General features: G+C 44.5%; 1 protein-coding gene and 1 long non-coding RNA gene across 2 annotated transcripts in view; one reads left to right on the top strand and one right to left on the bottom strand.

Annotated features, from left to right (window-relative positions):
• Window positions 1–107: 107 nt before the first annotated feature.
• On the bottom strand, window positions 108–9161 carry LOC122549233 (uncharacterized). Its single transcript, XR_006311464.2, has 4 exons — window positions 9100–9161; window positions 7465–7564; window positions 3027–3338; window positions 108–1814 (listed from the first exon to the last, which is right to left on the bottom strand). It is a non-coding gene; the product is annotated as an uncharacterized LOC122549233 (long non-coding RNA).
• The window catches only part of sntb1 (syntrophin, basic 1), a 126964-nt gene continuing 113629 nt past the window's right edge, over window positions 7987–21321 (top strand). Inside the window, exons 1-2 of the mRNA XM_043688683.2 lie at window positions 7987–8558; window positions 15524–15743. Coding sequence (XP_043544618.2) covers window positions 8271–8558; window positions 15524–15743 — 508 coding nt within the window. The 5' untranslated portion in view covers window positions 7987–8270. The remainder of the gene's footprint in view (window positions 8559–15523; window positions 15744–21321) is intronic.

Here is a 21321-nt window from a genome sequence, read left to right as displayed (position 1 = left end):
AGAATGATCCAAAACACCATTGTTCGACATTACAGTTGCATAGAATCACAGCAAGAATTGCAATCAAACAGTTTGGTTTAAATATTGTTATCATTTCCTGCCTGAGGTGCTCTTTACCCCACCCAAGCTACATTAACTAAGTAATATGGGTATTAACTGAAATTATTACAGTACGGCAGGATTAAAGATCTTTTGTGACGTGTGATTTTTGAGCTATGTGTATTACAGAACATCTTATTAGTTTGCCTTATGGCCACAACAGAATTTTGATACTCTGTACAGACCCTTCTGTTACAGAACATTGAAACCACCTGAACTAGATACACAAAACTTGACAGTTCAATAATTTTCAGCTGCCCCATCTCTAAGCTTTGACATTTCCTTAACTTTTCTGCTTCTCTCTTTTTTAAGACACTCCTACAGACCTACCTCTTTGACTAAGCTCTTGCACCTATTTTTCTCCTTATGTGACTCAGCTGGCTTTTTTTTTGTGTTCAAGGTAATAACTTGATTCTCCTTTTGATAAGCAGAAATCGTGAGTAACACAAGATCTCTTTGGTTTAACTAGCCTGTCTCTTTACCCAGCATCCCTGCTGCCCCACTTTATTTTGCGATCATATTTCTCTCTGAATCAAATTGAATTTATTGTCATGTGTACTGAGGCACAGAGAAAAGCTTTGTCTTGCAAACAATACAGGCGGAACACAGAGTTAAATAGCATAGATAAGTAAACAATAGGTAAACAGCAGAGAGTGGAGCTTAGTCTGAGATCATTAAGTTTAGTAATCAGTCTCGAGAGGATAATAGTGTTGAAGGCTGAACTGTAGTCAATGTGTAGGATTCTTACATAGCTGTTCTTGGTGTCAAAATTGTCCAGGGAGGAGTGAAGGGCAAGTGATATGGCAACTAACGTGGATCTGTTAGTCCGAATGGCAAACTGGAGTGGGTCAAGCGTAGTGGGGAGGCTGGATTTGATTAATGCCATGACCAGCCTTTCAAAGCACTTCATGACCACTGAAGTTAGGGCCACTGGGTGGTAGTCATCGAGACCTGCTGCAGGAGCCTTCTTAGGCACAGGGATGATGTCGGCCCTCTTGTTATATGCAGGATCAGTGGCCTGCTGCAGGGAGAGGTTGAAGATGTCCGAGAAGGCCTCTACCAAATGATTTACGCATGCTCTGAGTGCACGGCCTGGTACTCCGTCTGGTCCCATCGCTTTCCTTGGATTCACACGAAGGAAAACTAATCTGATCTCAAGCAGTGACTGTTGGAATAGGTTCGTCAGGACTTGTCGGAATAGGTGTTACCTCTCCACCGAAAGTCTGCTCAAAGCGAGCATAAAAGGCATTGAGATGATCTGGGAGGGATGTGTCATCATCTGCTATCTTGCACTGTCTCTTTTCGAACCTGTGATGTCATTCAGTCCTTGCCATAGTCGCCGGGTGTCTGGATCTTTAGCTTGGATCGGTATTGGTCCTTGGCTGTCTTAATAGGTCTGCGAAGGTCATACTTGGATTCCTTATATTTGAGTGGGTCTCCTGATCTGAAAGTCTCACACCTGGTTTTTAGCAGGTTCTGTATGTCCTGATTCATCCACAGTTTCCTGTTGGGGAACACCCGGATTGACTTCCTTGGTACGCAGTCCTCCACACACTTGCTGATAAAAAGTCTGTCGTACTCATCCAAGGTACCTGCGGACTGTTTGAACATGGCAAATTCAGCCGATTCCAGACAGCACCGGAGTTGATCCTCTGCCTCCTCTGAGCAGCACTGGACCTGCATCCATGAGGGGGGTCTCCTGCTTGAGCTTTTGCCTGTAAGCCGGGAGAAGAAACACGGCATTGTGGTTAGAGTTCGCAAAAACATGTCTTATGTAACTTATTTTTATATTCATTTATCCTCCATGGTAGCTTACACCACCATGGTTTAAAACTCAGCTATCAAGCCTGAGAGAAAGGTGAGATAGCTTTCATATGAAGCAAAATATGTCTTCCTACAAAATCATAAAGCCTCACTAGCCTGGCATCATGAGAGACTATTACAGTCTCTCTGGGTGGAATCTCAGTCTGAGCAATGTAGGCTATGCCAAAATGTCTGTTGAGTTTAGATCAGAGTGGTGCTGGAAAAGCACAGCAGGTCAGGCAGCATCCGAGGATCAGGAAAATCGACATTTCGGGCAAAAGCCCTTCATCAGGAATTCGACGTTTCAGGTGTAACCCATCCTGATGCTGCCTGGCTTGCTGTGTTCTTCCAGCCTCCTGCCTGTCTATTTTGGATTCCAGCATCTGCAGTTTTTTTTCCTCTCTTTACAAGCAGATGTGAAGCTGGGCAAGGCCCATCTTGATGTTGGCAGCAACACAATGTCATTTTTAATGCTTTTCGCAACCAGCACAGTGAGTTCACTGCTAGGTAGCAGTGAGGTTGTGAATTCACGAGGATTGACTGCTTTTTGAATGCCTTGATGACAGCACCAACTTGCCTCATTCATACTCAGATTCCTATCTTACCAAACTCTCGAGACGTTGAGAAACTCAACATAGAACTCAGTGCAGGTACCTAGTAAATTCAGATCACTATTTGTTCGAAAGGGCCTCCATGTTGGATATCATGCACCAATATCTCATCAACATCCCCATGTGCACCAGCCATGCACACCCAGCATCATGGACATTAGCATGCAATATGTACCAGCCTGCAGCAATCTTCATGCTGCTACACCTCCAATCCACACACAGGATTATCCTGCACTTCATGGCTGTACCTTGATCTGCACCAGCAGTGATCATGGTAAGCTGCAGCAAGGACACAGAGTTTAGAAACTTGGGATAGACATCAGCTCACAGTCTTGGCCAAGCTGTAAATTCAGGCTCTTTGTTCACTGTCAAAGCACTCCCTCCCTCTGGGCCAGCCCGTATACTCACGGTTGACAAGCAGGAGGCTGGAAGAACACAGCAAGCCAGCCTCCTGCTTGTCTACCTTGGTTTCCAACATCTGTGGGGTTTTTTTTGTCTCCAGCCCATACTCACAGCATTGCATTATCTTGTCCTTGTGCACTTTGCCCCTCAGCCAGAGATATTGGGTTCATATTACTTATGTCCTGCCTTGCCGTTTAGTACAGACACAAAGGCAAACCTCAGCCATGTTAAGGGGGATAGCCTTCGTTCATGAAGATCCTGACGCAATCAGTCAAAAGTGGCTTCTGGGGGCATGGAAATGGTTCATCAGCAATTTGAGACAGTCAGAGTCAGGATGCTTTCCGTATAAAGGGTGAGGAGCTGAATGTCGGGCAGTCCATCACCATCTTGGTTCATTCTGCCCTGTTGTGGTGCTGTTTTCTCCTGGAATAAGAGAGAGGTACACATTAAGGGAGGTGAAAGTGGACAGCACAGTTTTTACTATTGATGCAGATGCAAAGGTCACTCTGTGAGTGAGTAGGCAGTGCAGAAAGCATGCAGGGTAAGTGATTTGATTTATTATTGTTTAATTTATTATTGTCACATGTAGCAAGACACAGTGAAAAGTATTGTTTGCATGCTATACTTGCAGAACAATGTGCATCAGCGTAATAGAACATATTGCAGAATGCAGTTTTACAGCTATAGAGAAGGTGCGGAGAAAGAGATCAACATTAAAATTTGAGAGGCAGTGTCAGGGTTTGGGGTGAGTGACAGTGAGTGAGTGCAGATATGAGTGAGACTGGTTGAGCATGAGCCTTGGTGGGAAGTGGCACAGAAGCAAAGATAGATGAATGTGAGCTATTGGAGAAAAGAATTTTTGTTGTATGACTGGCAAAAATAAGACCTTATGTTTTTATAGCATCTTTTATGACCTCAGGATGTCTCATTTCACCTTATAGCCAATGAAGTTATGGATGAATAAATGAGAAAGCACTAGAAATGACAAGATGAAAAAATGACAAAGGAAAATTTAATCTAAAAACAGAAAAAATTGACTTTTCCAAGAACAGGTGGTTAGAGTAGAAATTGCGCATAGAATAAAATTGACTGATAATAGGCGCCTCAAAATCACTTATATAGACTGAACAGAAACGTTCATGGCCATCCAGTCTGCATTCAGTTTTCCCATTGTGAAAGAGACCTCACTGTAAACTGGTCATCCCGTTTTCTCAATAGCCACTGTTGTAATGTAGAAAACACAGCAGCTAATTTGTCGGGATGGTCAGGTCGCGGTTTTGGAGAGTTGCATGGGTACTTGGGCCAGTACAAAATTAGAGTGGTGCTGGAAAAGTACAACAGGTCAGGCAGCATCTGAAGAGCAGGAAAATCAATGCTTCGGGCAGAAGCCCTTCATCAGGGATTTCCTGCTCCTCAGATGCTGCTGACCTGCTGTGTTTTTTCAGAACCACTCTAATCTTATCTCTGATCTCCAGCATCTACACTCCTCATTTTCTCCTACTTGGACCAGTAAGCAGTTTGAGGATGTGCACTCAGGTCAGTGAGTATGGGTAGTCGGGTCAGGGAGTTGTCTGGACAAGGTATTTAGTCCTGTGGTGGGCTGGATTGATGGACTGGGGTCAGTCAGCTCAGGTGGTTGGATTGCTGGCTTACAATGCTGACTAACACCAACAGCATGGGTTAAAATCCTACACTGGCTGAGGTTATCAATGGAGGACTCTCCTTCTCAACCTCTCCCCTTGAGAGGTGTGGTGGTGACCCTCAGATTAAACCATTAACAGATGTCTCTGTACACTGAGAGAGCAGCCTTATTGTTCAGTAGGACTATGGTGATTTCACCTTTACCTAGAGAGACAGAGAATTCACGATGTGTAATCAGGCCATTTGACAGTTAGGGGATGTAATCAGGTTGATGAAATAGCTTTGAGGAGAAAGTGAGGTCTGCAGATGCTGGAGATCAGAGCTGGAAATGTGTTGCTGGAAAAGCGCAGCAGGTCAGGCAGCATCCAGGGAACAGGAGATTCAACATTTCGGGCATAAGCCCTTCTTCAGGAATGAGGAAAGTGTGTCCAGCAGGCTAAGATAAAAGGTAGGGAGGAGGGACTTGGGGGAGGGGCGTCGGAAATGTGATAGGTGGAAAGAGGTCAAGGTGAGGGTGATAGGTCAGACTGGGGTGGGGGCGGAGAGGTCGGGAAGAAGATCTCAGGTTAGGAAGGCGGTGCTGAATTTGATGGATTTGACTGAGACAGGGTGGGGGGAGGGGAAATGAGGAAACTGGTGAAATCCGAGTTCATCCCTTGTGGTTGGAGGGTTCCTAGCTGGAAGATGAGGCGTTCTTCCTCCAACCGTCGTTTTGTTGTGGTCTGACGATGGAGGAGTCCAAAGACCTGCATATCCTTGGTAGAGTGGGAGGGGGAATTGAAATGTTGAGTCACAGGGTGGTTGGGTTGGTTGGTCCGGGTGTCCCAGAGGTGTTCTCTGAAACACTCCACAAGTAGCCGGCCTGTCTCCCCAATATAGAGGAGGCCACATCGGGTGCAGAGGATGCAATAGATGATGTGTGTGGAGGTGCAGGTGAATCTGTGGAGGATATGGAAGTTTCCTTTGGGGCCTTAGAGGGAGGTGAGGGGGGAGGTGTGGGCACAAGTCTTGCACCTCCTGCGGTTGCAGGGGAAGGTGCCGGGAGTGGAGGTTGGGTTGGGTTGGGTTGATGAAATAGCTTGTAAGGATAAGGAATTGGGCAGTGGTAACTGGACCAAGAGTGGGCAGTCAGGTCTGGAGTAGTTTGCAGGTTAAGGGGTAGTTTCTCAGATCAGTGTAAGCGTTGGGAGTGGGTGAGCAGGTCAGGTTCAGGACAGGGGATGTGGCACTGTAGTAAGGGCAGGGGTTCGGGCACTGAAGGGCTCCTGCCCGAAAGGTCGATTTTCCTGTTCCTCCAACGCTGCCTGACCTGCTGTGCATTTCCAGCACCACTCTAATCTTCACTGTAGTGAGTGTTGACCAGCAGGTTAATGAGGTTGGGTACTCAGATTCAGGAGGGTCTGATGATGTTATGAGGTTTGTGCAGCTGGAGGTGGCTGGTTGGTTGTTTCACTGCCCATCCCTAATTGCTCAGAGGGCAGTCAAGAATCAACTACATTGCCATGGTGCTGAAGTCACATATAGTTCAAATCAAGTAAGGATGGCAGTTTCTTCCCCTAAAGGACATGAGTGAATCAGATGGGTTTATCCTTACAATTGACAATGGATTCACAATCATCATTTTAATTCCACATTTTTATTAAATTCAAATTCCACCATCTGTAGTAGTAGGATTTGAACCCAGGTCCCCCAGTGCACTACCATCTCTGGATTAATATTCCAGTGGTAATATCACTAGGCTATCACATCATAAGTATAATAAGTAGGTTAGGAGTTTGGGGAATTTTGATCCAGGTGAGTGGTTGGGTCTGTGGGATAGGTGGTTAGATGGGGAGGGGGTGTGGATAGTGGTGTGACGTTCTGTGTGAGAGTTTTGGGCAGGTTGGGTTACTCTATTCATCACTTAATAACAATTGTACAATAAGTACTGAGGTAAGTCCCCCGTATCTATCCAAAATCTCCAACATTGAGCTCAGTGTAATGGTGGAGGGTCTGACCAGTAGGTATATACCTGTTGGAAGAATAAATTCCCCGGGCAGTTCCCATCACGATTTCCACTAGATACTAAATTGGAACAGCGACTGATGTTTCAGCATTCATCAGCATTGGTTTTGGAAGATCCAGTCAATTCAGGGTGGTCACCAGCAATACAGGAATGAAGAGACTGTCACACATCCCTTCCTGGGATGTGCATTTGCAAAGAAGGTATGGAGAAAGGTGAAGTGGTATTTGTCAAGGTTTGTCCCAAGCAGCTCCACGCCACAGGACTCTGTGTTCTACGGGTCTATTCCCTGGGACGCGCATTGAGACAAACATCAACGCTGCCTGGGCGACTATCAACTCAGTGAAGGTTGGTTTTGTCTGCCTAAAACTTGTTGGTCTTCCAGTGTAAGGAGTTGACCCCAAGTGAATGTTGCAGACTGGCACATTCCAACATTCAGGACCACGTACTGAAGGACTAAAGCTTGGGGCAGCTGCCACCAAGGCACAGTGGGGAAAGACCACTATCTGAGATCTTTCTGCCCCAGTACAATTTGGGGTCTGTTCTGCTATCAAACCCTATTATTGCCTTAAATGTATGCAAATAGGATCCTGCATAAGTAAGAAATGATCATCTGTGACTACAGCGAATGTTAGATTTCAATGTTTTCTTGATATGCAAAGACCGTGCAGAACGGCTTCAGTGCCTGTGTATATACATAAAGATTTCTAAAAATAAAATTTTGCATCCTATCCTATCGGGTCTGTCCAGCCACAAGCGCCCTCTCTCTTAAAGCCACTTGGTGTCGCAGTTTACTCTGTAGAAACCAACACAAAACAAAAAAAAAGTCAAGGAATTTCTCTTTAGAGTTGTTTGCTGTGTGTACAATTATAAATTGTGGTGGTTGGTGGGGGTGTGTAATCTTACCTGTCAAACAACTCTGCTTTACCTGGGACTCCAGTTCAATGGCTTTGTATTCCTTGTACAGACCAGACGCACCTTCAGGCATTCAGGGGCTCGTGTATTCCTGAAGGAAAAGCATTTGTTTAAGGTGGAGTTCAGTGTAATGAGTTTCCCCGCGTTTTTATGGTGAGGCCGTTAGCCGAATCAGGGGCAGGTCTGATCGGATTAAGTGTGTGTTTCTGATTAGGTGCACTTTAATCTCCTAAACCCTACCTTTTGCCCAGTTTTGATGAAAAGTTTGAAACAGTCTCCACACAGGCATTGTGTGGCTAATACCTTTTGGGTTCTGGTGCAATTGATTTTTGGATCAATCGAAGAAGTGAAACGGCTTTCACTGCCAGAGAAATCTATCCCCCTCCCCTCGCTCATTCACTCAAAACAAGAGGTAAAGGCAATTATTAAACCCCGGGAATGTCCCGGGTCAATTTCAATTTGAAATTCGCACCTGATGGCCCACACCTTTCAACGCGGGACTGGGTCTTTCATTCTATGAAAGATATAACTTTAGAGCGATATAGTTACTCTCCACGCCCCTCAGTCCCAACACACTCCCTCCATAGTACACATCAGAAAGTGGGTGGAGATTATTTTTTTGTTGTCTAACTTGTCCATCTCAAACAGGAACCGAGTTGAAGAATTTCTTGGCACCGTGAGGAGTGGGGGTGAGAGAGAGAGAGAGAGAAACGGGAATTCCAATCACCTTTAAGAGCTACAGCCATTCTCAGCTTTCTAACTTCTGACCATTCTGGTATTTTAAGAATGCGACAAAGATGGCGTTAGCCAGCAAGGTACAGCGAAGTGGACTGCTGGAGGTTTTGGTCAGGGACAGCTGGCATCGTGTGCTGGCCACCCTGAACCAGGAGAATCTGATCCTGAGCTCTGACCAGCCTGGGCACACCGCCTCCTGGAATGGACTGTCGAACGGAGCGGGTTCACAGAGCCCCGAAGCCGCCTCTCGCAGCCCCAGGTTTCCGGCGGTCCGCAATGCCTTCACCGAACTACCTGAGCACATCCCCGAAACTATCAGCAACATGAAACGGAGCGTTAGGGTCATCAAGGTACATCAATCTGCAGCCTGAGAGAACGAGGAGTCTGTGGCCTCCTCTCCCACTTGCTGTTTGAGTTAATGCATTTTCAGTAGTGCTTTTGTTTTGCGTTGTACTTTGATTGTAATCAGTTGCACATTTTTAAATTCCATTTGCAGAAAGTTGGGAGTGTTTCTGGCAGTGACATTTGACGTGAGCTGACACTCCTGTCTCATTCCTGCTCGTTCCATACCCATGTCCATTCCCAGGGAACAGCACCACTGCACTATCTCAACACGCCACAGTTTCATTATTTGGTCACTTTGACCTCTTTGGCTCCGTTCAACCGTTTCCCAAAAAGGAAACGCGGAATGCTTTCGACTTAATATTGGGTTTAGCCCACGCTTGTGAGCGGGTCTGTCTCTTGGTATCATTTTCGGGATCGGTGTTCTGAGCTGTGAAGCGGTTCCAAAAATTAACTTTTTAGAAAGAAATTGGGTAATGAAAGCAGAGTTTCAGGATTCAACGCTTTCCTCAGGGGAAAAAAAAACTTCTGACTGTGACAACAACTTACTGTGTTTGGTTTTTCTTTCAGTCTGATCACTTATTCACTGCTCCGAATTGGTTCGAAGTCCGGGTTTTTTTTCACTTCACGTGTTTTGCTTTTTTTTTCAAGAAAAGTGCCCTGTAATGATTAATAATCGCTGGCCTTGCAATAATGCCCGGCAAGTCTTTACAGTTGGAAATCCTGCAGGAGCTGTACAAGCTGTAATTAACCCCTCCAATACCCAAGGCTCTCTCCTCTGCTCGGAAAGTACATTTGCTCGAGTGCAGACATCTCCACATGTATTTAGAAGTTTTTTTTTACATTGATATAGCGCCTGGAACATCAAGGTCACCGCTTGAGATGTATTAGCTTTTTTAAAAAAATAATGATTGGGACAATAATCACAATCACCTATGACAGAAAGCTTGGAGAAGATTGACCTGTCAGTAGATTATCTTTTTAAAATCCACCTTCATGCATCATTGCCCTATGAAGGTGGCAAAAAGCTTCAGGGAGGCAATTGAGAGTTAACCATGTGAGGTTGGGATCAGCTAATAGGTCCAAACTGAGTAGTGGTGGTATTTCTGTCCCCAAAAGGACAAGTGGTGAATCAACTTGGACTTTACATCCACTCAACAGCTTCATGGCAACGGTTTTAATTTCAGAAATATACTTTAATCATTAAAAATATCTTTATATATGCATTTAGTCACAAACACAGTTTAATTCTGTACAGGAATGTATCAAGGAAACAAACATTGGACTTTATTCTATCGAACAAACAAACCAAAGGCATCTCTTAGTTGAACAGGACAAGACTATATTTACCTGGTTTGAGGCACCAGGAGGGTCCAATAACTAAACAGACCCCCATTTAACTTTGGCAGAAGGATCTCAGACAGTGGTCTTTCCCCACTGTGCCTTGGCAGCAGCTGTCCAAGCTTTAGTGCACCCCCTGCACGTGGTCCTGGACCTGGAATGTGTCAGTCTGCAATATCCAGTCAGACCAAAAAAGTTTAAGGCAGATTAATACCCCCAGCATTTAATTTCCTGATTTTCCTGATTTTTCTCTGTTTGACTGAGATTTGAACTCTATTCTACTAGTTTAAATCCAGGGTACTGACCATCTAAACATCACAAGCCTATTAGTTAGGTGGAGGTAATGTCACTAGTAATCCACAATCCCGGATTAATAGTCTGAGCTAATGGATTCAAATCCAATCGTAGTGAAATAAAATTAGGGGAGGTGGCAACCTAGTGATATTGTGGCTAGACTGTTTAATCCAGAGCTGAAAATGTGTTGCTGGAAAAGCACAGCAGGTCAGGCAGCATCCAGGGAACAGGAGAATCGACGTTTCGGGCATAAGCCCTTCTTCAGGAATGAGGAAAGTTTGTCCAGCAGGCTAAGATAAAAGGTAGGGAGGAGGGACTTGGGGGAGGGGCGTCAGAAATGTGATAGGTGGAAAGAGGTCAAGGTGAGGGTGATAGATCAGACTGGGGTGGGGGCGGAGAGGTCAGGAAGAAGATTGCAGGTTAGGAAGGCGGTGCTGAATTCGATGGATTTGACTGAGACAAGGTGGGGGAGGGGAAATGAGGAAACTGGTGAAATCCGAGTTCATCCCTTGTGGTTGGAGGGTTCCTAGGCGGAAGATGAGGCGCTCTTCCTCCAACCGTCGTTTTGTTGTGGTCTGGCGATGGAGGAGTCCAAAGACCTGCATATCCTTGGTGGAGTGGGAGGGGGAGTTGAAATGTTGAGTCACAGGGTGGTTGGGTTGGTTGGTCTGGGTGTCCCAGAGGTGTTCTCTGAAACGCTCCGCAAGTAGCCGGCCTATCTCCCCAATATAGAGGAAGCCACATCGGGTGCAGAGGATGCAATAGATGATGTGTGTGGAGGTGCAGGTGAATCTGGCGGATATGGAAGTTTCCTTTGGGGCCTTGGAGGGAGGTGAGGGGGGAGGTGTGGGCGCAAGTCTTGCACCTCCTGCAGTTGCAGGGGAAGGTGCCGGGAGTGGAGGTTGGGTTGGTGGGGGGTGTGGATCTGATGAGGGAGTCACGGAGGGAGTGGTCTTTACGGAATGCTGATAGGGGAGGGGAGGGAAATATATCCTTGGTGGTGTGGTCCGTTTGGAGGTGGCGGAAATGACGGCGGATGATGCGCTGTACATGGAGATTGGTGGGGTGGTAGGTGAGGACCAGTGGGGTTCTGTCCTGGTGGCGGTTGGAGGGGCGGGGCTCAAGGGCAGAGGAGCGGGAAGTGGAAGAGATGCGGTGGAGGGCATCGTCAACCACGTCGGGGGGGGGGGAAATTGCGGTCTTTGAAGAAGGAACTACACCTGGACTACACCTCCTCCCACCCTGTAAAAACGCCATCCCATTCTCCCAATTCCTTCGACTCCGCTGCATCTGCTCCCAGGAGGACCAGTTCCAAAAACGCACAACCCAGATGGTAATACTGCGAATCCTGTTTAATCCAGAGGCCTAGGTAATGTTCTGGGGACACAGGATCAAATCCCACCATGGCAGATGGTGGAATTTGCATTTAATAAGAATCTGGAATTAATAGTCTAACGATAACCATTGTCAATTGTCGCGAAAAACCCATCTAGTTCACTAATGTCCTTTTAGGGATGAAAACTGCCATCCTTACCTGATCTAGCCTCCAAGTGACTCCAGACCCAAAGCAATGTGATTGGTTCTTAACTGCCCCTGAGCAATTTAGGGATGGGCAATACATGCTACCCTCACTAGCAATGCTGTCATCCTGTGAATGAATAAAACAAATTTGGTAGAAATCTATAATAAAAAGTTAATGACAACCCTACTATTGATTGTTGTAAAAACCCAGCCAGTTCACTTATGTCATTTAGGGAAGGAAATTTGCTGTCCTTACCTGCTGTGGCCTATATGTGACTCCGGATCCACGGTAATCTCTGGGCAACTAGGGATGGGCAATAAACGCTGGTTTAGCCAGTGATGCACAGATCCCATGAATATATTTGAAAACAGCGGGTTTTCTTCCGAAGGCTCAGCTCAGATTGGGGTCTGGGGTAGGTAAAGGGTCGGGAAGATGGGGCTGAAGTCTCTATCTGGTGGGGAAAGAACTGCCAAAGATTGGATTGGGGTAACCCAGGGCAGGGGAGTCCAAATGAGAGAACTGGAACTGCTGGTCTGTCCATCAGGAAGCTTAAAATAAAATCTTAAAAACATTAACCATTTTGAGCTTTTCAGGCTGATGTGATGCCTGAAATGTTTATTGCAAGGACTGGCTGCAGGTTTGAACCAGGTTCAGAGCCCAGGCAGATTTGGCATATGTGTTTGAGGTGATTGAGGTTTTTTTTTGTGTGATATGGGAGGGTTCTGCATTTCCTCGTGGTGAAATGAGACTGTACTTTCTCTTACTCATGCCTTGGGATAATTATTGCAGATTCTATAGACATAATCTGATTTCAAACATTGCAGGTTAATGTGGGACGCAACCTCCAGGAAGTGAGTTGAGGAAGTGATAATTGAATCCCATTATTTTAACTACTCCTCACTCCCTTCATAACCGACAGGGACTGATAAAACCAGGATGAAAATTACAAATGGTGGTTACTTTGTTATCCTTTCTGGATTGGTCCAAACTTGTTTTTTTCACTTAACCCAAGTTCAAAAGTCAAACATTAGGACTTTTGGATCCATGTTGTGAGGATTCTCAATTACACCAGAATTCCATTTTAAATGAAGATTGCACAAAATCATTAAACATCTTGTCAACACAAATGCCCCCTTACAAGCATGTGCATGGTGGCTCAGTGGTTTGCACTGCTGCCTCATTGTGCCAGGGACCCAAGTTTGATTCCACCATTGGGTGACTGTGCAAACTCCACACAGACATTCTCCCCGTGTCTGTGAGAGTTTTCTTTGTGGAAGGAAGTCAGACCAACCAGTCCAAAGATGTTCAGGTTAGGTCAGTTCACCATGGGAAATGCAGGGAGACAGGGGTAGGGTAGGGGGCTGGGCTGCTTTTTGGAGGGTCGGTGTGGACCTGATGGGCCAAAAGGCCTGCTTCCACATTTGTAGGGATTCTATGGTTATGTCTTTCTTTAATATCCATTTATGTATACTTGTCAAGTTTTCTTTATTAATACAGATTTACAGCATTTGTGGGAAACAGTAGGCTAATCAGCCTCTCCAGCCAGTTAAATGAGGTCATTTCTGCTTTGCATGCGAGTTCCACTGCTGACCTCCGTTCCAAATTCTTTTACACCCTTACCTGAAAAACGTACATCCACTTTGATTTTTTTTCTACCAGTTAACAAACTGGCTAAATAATTCAACTAGTTCAGGAATTGGGTTTACCCAAAAAAAGCAGAAACCAACAGCAGCACAAAGTCAGTGTTCTAAATTGAGGTAGAAATGACTCCCTTTTTTATTTGATATTTTCTATTGACTCTTCCAGCACCAACAACCTATTTAAAGGAAAGAGTTCTCAATCTTTTGTGATGAAGTGCCTGGGCTATGGCCGAGTGGTCTAAGCCGCTGGATTCAGGTGGTAGCCTCTGCACAGATGTGGGTTTGACTCCCACTGCTGTCTAATGCTCCTGTTAGGGTGAAATGGTGGCTCAGTGATTAGCACTGCTGCCTCACAGCATCAGGGTCCCATGTTTGATTCCAGCCTCAGGTGACTGTCTGTGTGGGGTTTGCACACTCTCCCTGTGTCTGTGTGGGTTTCCTCCCACTGTCACAAAGATGTACAAGTCAGGTGAATTGGCCATGATAAATTACCCATAGTGTTATATGCATTAGACAGAGGGAAATGGATCTGGGTGGGTTACTCTTCGGAGGGTCAGTGTGGACTGGTTGGGCCGAAGGGCCTCTTTCCACACTGTAGGGAATCTAAAGTGCTCCCTGAACAGTTCAGTTCTAAGTTTAGGAAATTCCTGCCACTAGTGAAGAAAAGTTTCTCACTATCTTATTGAAGCGTATGTTATTATGATGTCTTTAGAGAGGATTAAAAGGGCCTAATTTCACTAATGGGTCGATAACTAGGAAGCATGATTTAAAGTAATTGGTGGAAGGATTAGAAGGGAGGTGAAAAATATTTTCTTACAGAGGGTAATGGGAAATTAGAGCTCACTTCCTGAAACTGTGATAAGGGCAGAAACTTGCATTGCATTACAGAGAACTACTTGAATATGCACTGGAGCTCCCAATGAGGTTACACAGCAGGAGATGGGATTCAGTTGGATAGCTGTTTTGGTCAGCACAGCTGCAATGGCCTATACTACATTGTTGTTTTTCTGTTTGCATGATCCATTTCTTTAATCACCACAATTAGGTCATGATCCTTGAGGGAATAGCAATCTAGTTTGCCCAACTAGGTTCTCCTAGCCTAACCCCTTTTAACCATGATATCCTATCGCATTCATCTACTAGGTCCCCTTGTGCTTTATTTTTCGTTGTTCAAACTTATTGAAAGCCAAACGTGTGGGTGCCTTCTGCAATTCTGCATTGTTAATGATGTGCTGCAAGAGTTTGTGCTTGCATCTATACATTTTCCAAAGACATTGTTCATTTTGATTTGTAAACCGCTAGTAGGATTACATTCACACACACTGTTTCCATGCCAGGGGTTACAATGGCAACAGTTTTGTTTCAAAGGCCGAAGTAATTTGTTTGCTTGCTTGTGGTCTCTGAGGTTTTGCTTTATCTGAAATAATCTAATGTCAGAGGGAACCTCAATTAGTCCTCTTCCTGTGCCCACAAAGCACAATAATAACACATTCTTTTTGAGCAAGAACTGCAGGAGTTGAATTGAAGGAGCTTTTGCTAGTTTCTCTGTCTGGATCATTCAGTAATAGCTTCATTTCTTTGTAACCTCCTTCAGTCTGGCAAGAATGCAAGATCTCTGGGATCCTCCAGTTCAGGCCTTTTGTACACTCCCAATTTTCTTCACTCCACTGCGGTGGTCATGGCTTCAGCTTCCAAGGCCCTAAGCTCTATGCTCTCTCCATAAATATCTTTCTCTTTCACGTGCTCTCTTTCGTGCTCTCTCCCCTCATCTTTGACCAAGTTTATTGCCTTATGTGCCACAATGGCAAATGTTTCATGATGCAGCATCTTGGGAGGTGTTACTGTATTGAAGGCACTACACAAATGCAAGTTTCAAGAGCTAAAGACAAATTAGTACGTTTGCTTTAACATCTACTGACAGTGCACCATTCTTTCTGTTCTCCACTGGTGTGTCATGCCAGCTTAGCTTTTTTGTTTTGAATCTCTGGGTGGGACTGGAACCCACATTATTTCTGACTTGGCAGGATTACAAAGTCCTGGGCAAAAGCAGGCCATGAATGGGAATGTGTTGGTGTGTTTCAGAATTTCAGTAGTTGGAGGGTGGTACTATTAGGTAGGATGTGACCCTGATACTCGCTGATCCTAATGGTAATGTCATTTTTTTTTTCCCTTCAAGCAAGAGGTTGGGGGCCTAGGCATCAGCATTAAGGGAGGCAAGGAAAACAAGATGCCAATTTTGATCTCGAAGATCTTCAAAGGTTTGGCAGCTGACAAGACCGAGGCTCTGTATGTGGGAGATGCTATCTTGTCAGTGAATGCAGTTGACCTGAGGGATGCAACACATGATGAGGCAGTGCAAGTGCTGAAGAGAGCTGGCAAAGAGGTGCTTCTAGAGGGTAAGTTAGTACTTCCTTGTTCTAAGCAACACCTGGCTGATCCAAATCCAAGTCATTTTGCTTCTCATTTGGCAGCCATAATATGTTCTGAGAGATTTTTGGAATAACACATCTTTTTCTTTAAAAAAATCCACCCTTTTTTTTGTCAAAGTTATTAAGTAACTATTAATTCTTAATCCTTTGTGCAGTGGATTGTTGTTCCCACAATTGTGCAGTTTTCTTTTTTTATATTGCATCTTAAACTGGGGAAGACATCAATGGAAATTCTTTTGAACTGCATCAGTAGATTGAATGGTTTCACTGCCGGTTTTCCCATTAGCTGGGGTCAATCATTTACAATGAAGATTGTAAAAAATCTCATCCTGTATCTCCATAGCACCAGACGCATTTTAGAATGTCTGGGAAAGAAAGACTACTATTTATGTAACACCTTTTCAAGAAACTCAGACTGTTGCAAAGCTCTTGACAGTGATTCCAGTAAGTTCAGAAGTGTAGTTATATCTGAAGCTGATTGAGCTATGGTAGCTGAAGTCACAGAGAGTACGATATGTTGGGAAATATGTTGTGAAGAAGGTGTAAAGGATTTTTGGACTGATTAGTTTATAGGCAGGTTAATGAGTAGGCAAACATCTGACAGATACAGAAATGGAATATCTGAAGTTGTTCACTTTTTGGTAAGAACAGTAAAATAGCTGATTCTTACTTAACTGGTGAAGAATTGCAAAATTCCAAGTTGCAGAGAGTCCTAAGTGTCTGCATTGTCACGAGAACTCACAATGCAGGTACAGTTTATAATCTGGAAAGCCACTGTGACACTAATCTTCATTATGAGAGGAATTGAATGTAACTGAAATGTAACAGCTTTATATTTATGTTGGATGAGATCGCACCTCAAACACTGTGTTGGCCTCCTTTATTTAAGGAAGGATGCATTGGAAAAGGTTGACAAGGTTAATGCCTGGAATGAATAGTTGTCTTAGGTACAGATCGGACAGGCTGCCTGTTCTCTCTGAAGTTTAGAAGATGAGGGGTGACCTGATTTGAAGTCTACAAGGTCCTGAATGGTCTTGACAAGGTGGATATGGGAAACCTATTTCTTCTTGTGTGGACTCTGAACTGGGGCATTGTTTAAAAATTAGACCTCATCTTTACAGATGTAGATCAGGAGAATCTTGTTCTCTGTGAGGGCTGTGGCGATTTTGCTTTCTGAGGCAGAAAATTCCCAAGTATCAGTGAATGTTTTTAAAGACAGAAATAGGTAAATTCCTGTTAGGCAGGCAAATCAAAAGTTATCGGGAATAGAGGGGAATGCGGAATTTGAAACCCAGATCAGCCATTTTCTTATTGAATGGCAGAGCAGGCTCAAGAGGCTGAATGACCTTCTCTTCCTATTTTGTATATTTATAACTTGGAGAAAACAGCATCTAATTTCCATACAAGGTCTCCCAAACAGATATTAGATCATGATTGGGTTATCTATTTTAGTATCTGTATGGTTTGTGTTCATGCCTCTGGTGGAGCATTTAGAATCCACAAGCTTCTAACTTGGGTGACTGTGCTCCTCATTGTCAGAGTATTACAAAGTGGTCAGTTTCTGGACCACATACCAGCCACAGAACAACATTGCTGTATCTCTTTTTTTTAAATAAAATGAGGCATTGCAGCTCTTCTTTTAAGTTACAGCTTAATAATGTGCTGTAAAATTCTAATAGGTTAAAGAAAGGAAGCTGCTTAACTAGTAGTTAAACTCAACTCATTGTGGTTCAAGCACCCGTATAAGATATGACTTTAGATTCCTATTAATGATTGGTGTGACATGTTACGTAGAGACGATTTTTCATAATAGTTTGCATTTTAAAATAAGTGTTATAATCCTTTGTTTGCAGTGTTGTATGTGCAATGTCATACAGCACACATTAGGACAAAATACAGCAAAGTAAGTTACGCCAACTAATTGTAGATCAAATTCCGAGTGTTGTTGACCTCAGCAACTCCATGTTTTTAAACAAAAATTCCTTGAGATAATATCACCGGGTGTGTGAAGGCACCATGAAATGGTAGACTAGTGATTTATTTCAATTGTAAAACCTCTTTATTTTTTCCCAAAAGGAGCATAAAATTGTGAATGTTGCAGGAACTCTGAGGTTATCGGGAGTAGGTGATCCATAATAGATGGGTTCAGATCTTCTGGGCTGGGAGCTGTGATCTACAGCATTTAAGCAAGTGGCAATCAAAGCAAATGCTGTCTCTCGGTGCTGCTTACAATGTCTACTGTAGTTCAAAGGATAAATGAGTAATTAACACTTCAGTACTGCAGTAAATTCTGGGAATTTAAACGGAAGCAAGAAGGCAACAAAAGTGCAGTTTTTAAAATTCTGCGACTGAAAATGCCCAAACATTAGTTGCTGAAAATTGATCTAATGCTGATCTGGAGGATCCCCTCCGGGATGCTACAACTGGTGTGCTATCCAGCTATTTTTACAGTGCTGCTCGTGGTTACTAGCATCAGCTGTGGTTCAGCGGGTGGCTTTTCTCACCTTTTTTGAGTTAGAAGGTTAAGGGATCAAGTCTCACTTCAGAGATCAAAACACAACCAAAGCTGATATACCCAGTGCAGTACTGAGCATTGCATAATCGGGGTTGCTGTCTCCTGGATGAGAAGCTGTTCTGAGGCTCTCTGTTAAATCCATTTAATTTTTTTTAAATGGAGTATGGTGGAACTGATGCATTTTCCTGGGGCCAATATTTATCCCTCGAATGACCAGCACTAAAAAAAAAAGAATTATTAATCATGTCATTGCTGTTTTTGGGAGCTTGGATTATACAAATTGGTTCCCACAGGGAAGCAGTGAGTGCACTTCAAGAAGGGCTTCACTTGCTGTAAAGAGCGTTAGGACATGAAGGTGTGAAAGCAGCAATGGAAATGCAAATCTTTGTGTATTAATTAATATTTCTGTTCACATTATTCATTCATGGGCTGTGAGTATTGCTGATTGGGCCAAAATTTGTTGTCCATTCCAAATTTCCCTTGAAGATGGTGGTGAGCTGCCTTATTGAACGACTGTGGTCCATTTGCTGCAGGTACAACCACAGTGATGTTGGGGGGGGGGGGGGTTCTAGGATATTGACCCAGTGACAGTTAAGGAACAATAATGTTTCTGAGTCAGGATACTGGGTGGTTTAGAGGGGAGTGAACAGAATCTCTGAGACTCCTGATTTATTCTTTTTTTCCACTTTCCTTTTCTTTTTTTCTTCCTTCCTTTCTCTCCCCCCCCCCCGCCCCCCTCCCCCTTAACACCCATGCTACTGCCCAATTGCACTAGGGCTTATTTTTTCCCCAGCACCCATGGTGTGTGTGTGTGTGTGCAGGTGTGAGACACAGTGAGAGACACATGGTGCACGAATCTTTATTCAATTTCCATCACCAGGAAGATAGGAAAACACCCAAGCGGCCAGTGACAAGCAGTGTCCTTCACATCAAAGGGCAATGCTGAGTGATCAAACAGTGAAGGGGAGGGCAGGGATAAAATCAAAATAGAGTTGGAGGGGGAAATAATGCACTCCACTCCCTGCGGCACCCACCTCCCCCTGAAAACCTCCAGGGTGTTGGTCGACACCGCGTGCTCCTTCTCCAGGGACACCCGGGCCCTAACGTAACCGCGGAAGAGGGGCAGGCAGTCGGCCCTAAAGACCCCCTCCACGGCCCGCTGCCTGGACCTGTTTATGCCCAGTTTGGCCATGCCCAGGGAGACTCCTGAATTTTTTTTTCTTTTTTTTTTAGGAAGATAGGAAAACACCCGGGTGGCCAGTGACAAACACTGCCCTTCGCATCAAAGGGCAGTGCTGTGTGATCAAAACAGTGAAGGGGAGGGTAGGGACTAAATCAAAATAGAGTTGGAGGGAGAAATGATGCACTCCACTCCCTGCGGCGCTCACCTCTCCCTGAACAACTCCAGGGTGTTGGTGGACACCGCGTGCTCCTTCTCCAAGGACACCCGGGCTCTAACGTAACCGCGGAAATAGTCCAGGCCGTGGTTAAGTAAAACAGGGTCAGTTGGGTTTTTTGCAGGATGGATGAGGAGAAGGGATGTGCTTTGATGATGACTGTGGAGTGTCTCACAGCAATACCTTCCTCCCCATGTCCAGAGCCTGGACCAGGCACTGAGTGCCTTTGATTGACAAATGCAACAGCCTGAGTTGCCAAGCTTGGTTTCTGAGGTATGCATATGCCACGTGGTGACCAGCCTGTTTGTAGCCAGCTTCATGGCAGTGGTGATAGGATGAAATCCTTCAGTGATCACAGTTTAAGGCCCTCAATTGGTGACATGGCGTGAAAGTTGACCTCTCAGAATTTTGTTCCAGTGGAGGTGAAAAGATGGTAAGGTTTGGTTAATAACACCATCCCATCTATACCCTTTCCACCTCCAAGCTCACCTCCTGTAAGAGCAGAAGATTCCAGCCTTCTTTTCTGCTGAATGGGCTAACTGAAGGAGAAAGTGAGGTCTGCAGATGCTGGAGATCAGAGCTGAAAATGTGTTGCTGGAGAAGCGCAGCAGGTCAGGCAGCATCTAGGGAACAGGAGAATCGATGTTTCGGGCATAAGCCCTTCTTCAGGAATCTGAAGTTTCCTGAAGAAGGGCTTATGCCCGAAACGTCGATTCTCCTGTTCCCTGGATGCTGCCTGACCTGCGCTTCTCCAGCAACACATTCTGGGCTAACTGAAGACCAGCTGAAAAAGCTAAATGTGTTTCTGTTAGTTCTGTTGCTGTGCCTGTTAATGGCCCAGGATTGACTGTTTTTCTTGTTATTTTCCGTGTTATCTCAGTGTTTGGTTGCTCGTGTTGGGAAAGGAAGTTCAGGTCATGCAGAGCCAAATTTTTCCTCTTGCATGTGGCTTGGTAACCACAGTTCATGGATACTTAAATAATTGGCAAAAGATCCAGATGGGAAATGTTTTCACACAAAAAGGGTGGTAAGGTCCGGAACACGATCCTCAAGAGGACCAGAGAAATAGATTTTCCATAACAGCTTTCAGAGATAGTTGGACGTCTTGGATAACAATTCATATGCAGGGTTCTAGAGAGTGGGATTGATTGAATTGCCTTCAAAAAAGCAGCAAAGTTGTGATGTTTTGAATGGCTTCCCTCTGTGCAAAGTGATTAAATGTAAAACTTGGAGGGAGCATTTATAGAACATGCAATGTCCCTACCGATGATCATATATTTAGGTGGCTGCCCTTAATTAGCTTTTATAAAAGGAAGGAAAACATTATCTCTCAATAACATTCATTCATTGGATCACCCTCCCCTTCCTTTTGAGTATTAATTTATTGTACACCAATGATGTCCATGTGATTGGTCTATTTTCATTCCAACTTGAGGAGAGCCAGTATGCATCATATCCCTCTTGATCCCACCAGCAATGGGGTAGTTTGATTAATCTTGTCATTTATTTTGGAGGAGTTCAGCACTCATTACCAAACCCAATGATCATTTTTAATGGACTGGCAATCTTCCATTTTGAACACTAATGTAAAGGAGGAAAGACGGTTTCCACTGACTGGAGAGTCAGGAACCAG

Source organism: Chiloscyllium plagiosum, unplaced genomic scaffold, assembly GCF_037043375.1.
Source record: "Chiloscyllium plagiosum isolate Xiang-an unplaced genomic scaffold, Cpla_swu_hap1 HiC_scaffold_4, whole genome shotgun sequence".
Lineage (NCBI taxonomy): Eukaryota > Metazoa > Chordata > Chondrichthyes > Orectolobiformes > Hemiscylliidae > Chiloscyllium > Chiloscyllium plagiosum.
Note: the sequence above shows the minus strand (reverse complement) of the source record. Positions and strands in the feature narration are given on the sequence as shown.